The sequence below is a fragment of the Bison bison genome, unplaced genomic scaffold (genome assembly GCF_000754665.1).
Source record: "Bison bison bison isolate TAMUID 2011002044 unplaced genomic scaffold, Bison_UMD1.0 scf7180017864380, whole genome shotgun sequence".
Classification (NCBI taxonomy): domain Eukaryota; kingdom Metazoa; phylum Chordata; class Mammalia; order Artiodactyla; family Bovidae; genus Bison; species Bison bison.
The window spans coordinates 5,494,629-5,500,638 of record NW_011494952.1 but is presented as its reverse complement, the minus strand read 5'-3'; the positions used below and the strand labels follow the sequence as shown (position 1 = coordinate 5,500,638).

The 6,010-nt window shown below is 37.3% G+C and overlaps 1 protein-coding gene across 1 annotated transcript in view; it reads left to right on the top strand.

Annotated features, from left to right (window-relative positions):
- The window catches only part of CDK1 (cyclin-dependent kinase 1), a 51,059-nt gene extending 45,128 nt beyond the window's left edge, over positions 1-5,931 (top strand). Inside the window, exon 8 of the mRNA XM_010857436.1 lies at positions 5,800-5,931. Coding sequence (XP_010855738.1) covers positions 5,800-5,814 — 15 coding nt within the window. The 3' untranslated portion in view covers positions 5,815-5,931. The remainder of the gene's footprint in view (positions 1-5,799) is intronic.
- Positions 5,932-6,010: the final 79 nt, after the last annotated feature.

Below are 6,010 nucleotides of genomic sequence, written 5' to 3'. Positions count from 1 at the left end.
TAAGCGTCTTTTAATTTCGTGGCTGCAGTCACCATCTGCAGTGATTTTGGAGCCCAAAAAAATAAAGTCTGACACTGTTTCCCCATCTATTTCCCATGAAGTGATGCGACCCGATGCCATGATCTTCGTTTTCTGAATGTTGAGCTTTAAGCCCACTTTTTCACTCTCCACTTTCACTTTCATCAAGAGACTTTTTAGTTTCTCTTCACTTTCTGCCATAAGGGTGACGTCATCTGTATATCTGAGGTTATTGATATTTCTCCCAGCAATCTTGATTCCAGCTTGTGTTTCTTCCAGTCTAGCACCAAAGAATTGATACTTTTGAACTGTGGTGTTGGAGAAGACTCTTGAGAGTCCCTTGGACAACAAGGAGGTCAAACCAGTCAATCCTAAGGAAATCAGTCCTGAATATTTATTGGAAGCATGCTGAAGCTCTAATACTTTGGCCACCTGATGTGAAGAACTCATTGGAAAAGACCCTGATGCTGGGAAAGATTGAAGGCAGGAGGAGAAAGGGACAACTGAGAGAGGATGGTTGGATGGCATCACCCACTCAATGGACTTGAGTTTGAGCAAGCTGCTGGAGATGATGAAGGACAGGGAAGTCTGGCATGCTATAGTCCATGGGCTTGCAGAGTCGGACACGACTGAGTGACTGAACGACAACCATGTGTGTGTTAGTTGCTCAGTTGTGTCTGACTCTTTACACCCCCATGGACTATATATAGTCCGCCAGGCTCCTCTGTCCATGGGATTCTCCAGGCAAGAATACTGGAGTGGGTTGCCAGTTTCTTCTCCAGGGGATCTTCCTGACCCAGGGATCGAACCAGGGTCTTCCACATTGCAGGCAGATTCTTTACCATCTGAGCCACTAGATGACAAAAACAGGCAAGGAATTTCTGAACTTCCTTTTCCCAAATTCCAAATATTGTTTTACCACGTTTGCTCTTTTCTCTTCACCCTCTCATATTGTTCTCTGAACCATCTGAGTCAATAACAGAAATGATACCTTTCCCCCTTTAACTGTGTATTTCCTAAAAACAAGAACATTCTCTGACATAATCGCTGTGCAATGAGCTAGATCAAGAAATTAACACTGACTATTATTTTCTTATCTACAGACTTTGTTCAGATTTTTCCAATTGCCATTAATATTACCAGCAGATTTAGATGGTATTCTGTTGTCATACCTCTTTAGGTTAGTTTTAACCGAAACCATTTCTTGGTTTTGCTTTGTTGTTGTTAGCTTTGTGTTTTCATATTGACATATTTTAAAAAAATACAAGTAAAATATTTGGTAGAATGTCAATGCTTGGGTCTGTCTGATGTTACTTTATGATTAGATTCAGGATGTGCATTTTTGTTAAGAATACCATAGAAATGATGTTGTGTCTTTCTCAGTACATTACATGGAAAGCACGTGATGTTGATTTGTCCCATCACTGGCGGTGTTAACTTCGATAACTTAAGATAATAGTAAACATAGTGTGAAAACTATGAAATATATATTAACACGTATAATATAGAAGTATAATATCTAAGTGAAAAAGAATATGTAAGCAAAATATAGTTTAGTATAATATAATAGGAAATGTGCTAGGCTCATGGTTCTTAACCTTCTGGTCTCATCTCAGAAATAGTTTATACTCTTAAAATTTATTGAGAGTCTCAAAGAGCTTTTGTTTATTTTCATTATGTCTATCAATACTTACTGTAGTAGAAATTAAAACAGAAATTTAAAAATATTGACTTATCATTTTAAAATAATAATAATGAACCCATTACATGGAAACATGAATAATATGTATTTTATGAAAATAACTATATTTTCCCAAGCATAAAAATAAATAGAGTGTCACTCTTATACATTTTTGCAAACCTCTTTAATGTCTGGCTTAATAGAGGGCACCTGAATTTTCATATCTCCTTGCAATATGGATTCAATTTTTTACAGGATGTTTTTTGCTTAAAGTATATGAAGAAAAAGAAAAACATATGTACACAGTTGGGAAAGGGAGGAGTATCTTAGTAGCCTTTTCAGTTGATTTTGGATAATCTTTGATACTATACTAAAACTCAATGAGTATAATTTCTTAAAGGCATTTGCAGTATGAAACTTGAAACCATATCAGTGAACATTTTGTTCTCTGTTAGGTTAAAATTCTGGTTTATATTGTACTTTGATTGGATCTGTTACCCATGCATGATTTTGTTAACATTATATGCTGGTCATTTGGAAAATATTGGCACCCTGAGCTATACCTGTCTTCCTAATGTTGCTACTTCTTTATATAACAACCAAAAAAATTTTCACATTTGTTAATATCCCCCCTAACTTCTTCTGAAAAGTGTTTAGATATTGAGAAGCTGTGAAGTTCACAGTGGTAGATACAAATTTTCCAAAATTTGAGTCTTCGTTTGAAAGCTCAAATTTTAATTATTGGCAATAAACATTGCAAGTTGTTTTCTCTGAAATGACAGGTTTACTTTGTTTATTTTGACAAAAGTGTCCACTGAAGTCTCAGTTCTGAATGGCCATGGTTTGTCAGTTGTTATTTCTAGTCAAAATGGTGTTACATGAAAAAAAGCCACTAGCTCAGTTCACAGCTCAGACAATTGCACAAATGCTTTTTTGGGACAGCACTTGAACGCTGATGTGCAGCAGAAGTGCTTTATGCACATCACCACTTACACAAAACATTAAAAAGATGGTCATTAAAGGGTCAAGATTTAATGAAATTAAATGCATTTTAATGCTTAAGGACTTTTAAAGTGAAACTTCTCTTTTTTGTAAAAAAGCCAACAGTGCATGGCATTGATGATTACAAGGACTACCAGTGTGGTATAGTAATACTATACTATATGCGGCTACTATGTTGATTTATGCTAAGGTGCCAGCAGTTTTACACACCATTGCTTTCATGATTTGTGCAAATGTCAGCCTATGAAAAAGGCAAATGACATCTTAATATTATTATAAAAACACTTTGAACTGAACTGAAAGTGTCTCAGGAATTCTGTGTCTAGAGATCACATTTTGAGAAGACCATGAAACATAAACATCTATATAATATATTAATACATATTCTGTCCTCCATGATCTTAACCTCTAGCTGGGCCAACTGAGCAGCTCACAAAAAGCAGGATGAGGGAAGCATCTATAGGTAGACATAAGTTATTGGCAATATTTTAGTTCTTGTTTTTGGTCATATGTGTGTGGAATTTGGCTACATTATAAATCTGTGCTGTCTAATATGGTAGCCACTGGCCATGTATAACTACTGATCATCTGAAATATGACTAGAAACAATTAATATATGCTCTAAATGTAAAATACAAACCAAGTTTTGAAGGCTTCATGTGGGAAAAAAAACAAATGTAAATATCTCATTAGTAATGTTTGCATTGATTATTTGTTGGAGTGATAATCTTTTGGCTGTATTAGGTTAAACGAATTTATTATTAAAATTAATTTCAGTTGTTACTTTATGCTTTTTAAAATAGAGCTACTAGAAAATTTAAAGCTACATATGTATCTTCCATTATATTTATACTAGGTGGTATGGTTATAAATAAGTAAAGAGAAAAAACAAAACACATGTTGGACTTCCCTGGTGGTCCAGTATTGAGACTCTGGGCTTCCACTACAGGGGGCATGAGCTAGATCCCTGGTCCAAGAGCCAAGATCTCATATGCTATGTTGCTGTTGCTGCTAAGTTGCTTCAGTTGTGTCCGACTCTGTGAGACCCCATAGACAACAGCCCACCAGGCTCCCCCGTCCCTGGGATTCTCCAGGCAAGAACACTGGAGTGGGTTGCCATTTCCTTTTCCAATGCATGAAACTGAAAAGTGAAAGTGAAGTCGCTCAGTCGTGTCCAACTCTTTGCGACCCCATGGACTGCAGCCCACCAGGCTCCTCTGTCCATGGGATTTTCCAGGCAAGAGTACTGGAGTGGGGTGCCATCGCCTTCTCCACATATGCTATGCAGTGTGGCCAAAAATAAAATAAATTAGAACATGATGATAAAACAGGGTTAAGTACAAATCAGCAATGATAATGCATTACAAACCAAGGATTATTTTTCAACCATTACTGTGCCTATGAAGTCAAGGGCAAAGAACTTTAAATAGTGTGGTGAAGATTATTTAAGTCATTTCATAAAGACTCAGGTAGCTGAGAGAGCACAGTGAAGGGGCAACTAACCAGTCTTAGAGAGATTACAGAAAGACCTCTTCCCAGACAAAGGGTTGTCTCCCTTGTAACTAAAAGAAAATTAGAAAATTTTCAGGTGAATTAGGTGTAAGTAGTGAGGAAGCAAAAGGGTACTCCAGGGAGAAGGAACAGAATTTGCAGAGACTCAGAGCTTTTGCTCAGAGCACAGCTGAAAAACTCCAGAATTTATAGGGGCTATTGTAATACTGTTACATCACCACCTGCAGTTATTTACATAAAATTCTGTTTTCCCTGAGGTATGTGTATATAAAAGAGAAGATTTATTTGACTTTCCTGCATTTTTTCTCAAAAGGATCATGAATTTTAAATTATATATTTTAAAACCTGGGAAACATCCCAGGCTCATGCTAAGAGATACTTTGGAATTACTGTTTAGTTTTATAGACACACATGGGGTTTTGCTTATCCACATCTTGCCAAAATTGTGACCTTTCACGTTCAGTATAGTAAAAACCTGACTCCATGATACATGGAGCTGCACATGGCTCTCAGCAAGAGGAAGAGTAAAAAAAATAAGAAGTCCACAAAGACATAAAAATCATATTGTGCAATGACATCACATCAATATTATGGTTAATGTTAAATTGAGCAGTGGGATCCCGGTGTCAGAACTTGGAAAAGTAGCCACCTTGCAGCCCAATTGCTATTCCATCAGTTGAGAGACCAGGCCCAGGCAAAAGGTGGAGACAGGATTTCTTTATTTATTAACTTTTTATTTTGTATTCATGTATAGCTGTTAACAAACAGTATTATGATAGTTTCAGGTGAACAGTGCCAAAAGGACTCAGCCATACATATGCCTGTATTTGTTCTCCCCCACACGCTACTCCCAGCAATGCTGCCACGTAACACTGAGCAGAGTTTCACGCACCCTTTAGTAGGCCCTTTGTGTACATGTCCATCCTAAATTCCTTATCCTTTCTCTCCATCCTCCCCCAACCACCCACCCTGGTAATCATAAGTTCGGTCTCTAAGTCTGTGAGTCTCTTTCTGTTTTGTGAGTAAGTTCATTTTTATCATGTCTTTTTAGATTTCCTCAAAGAAGGGATGTCATGCAATATTTCTCCTTCTCAGTCTTACTTCACTCAGTATGACAGTCTCTAGGCTTATCCACGTTGCTGTAAGTGGCATTATTTCACTCTTTTTAATGGCCAAATAACATTCCGTTGTATATATGTACCACATCTTCTTAATCCATTCCTCTGTAGATGGACAAGGGGCATTTAGGTTACTTCCATGTCTTGGCTGTCATAAACAGTGTTGCAGTGAACACTGGGGTGCATGTATCCTTTCGGAACATGTTTGTCTGTAGATATTTGCCCAGGAGTGGGATTGCAGGGTCATATGGAAGTTCTACTGTTAGATTTTTAAGGAAACTCATGCTGTTCTCCATAGTGGTTGTACCAATTTACATTTCCACCAACAGTGTGGGAGGATTCCCTTCTCTCCACACCCTCTCCAGTGTTTATTGTTTGTGAATTTTCATCTAAGGAGGGGGATTGGGGAGGTTCATACTCCTTAAAAAAAGACAAAACAAAAACTAACAATGTATTTTTTTTGAATAGGCATTGAATCCATGAGCCTCAAAAAGTCAGAAGAACATTCAAAGATCTGCACTTAAAAAGTTTCTCCTATCTATGGCTTAAAGCTCAACATTCAGAAAATGAAGATCATGGCATCTGGTCCCATCACTTCATGGGAAACAGATGGGGAAACAGTGGAAACAGTGTCAGATTTTATTTTTTGGGGCTCCAAAATCACTGCAGATGGTGACTA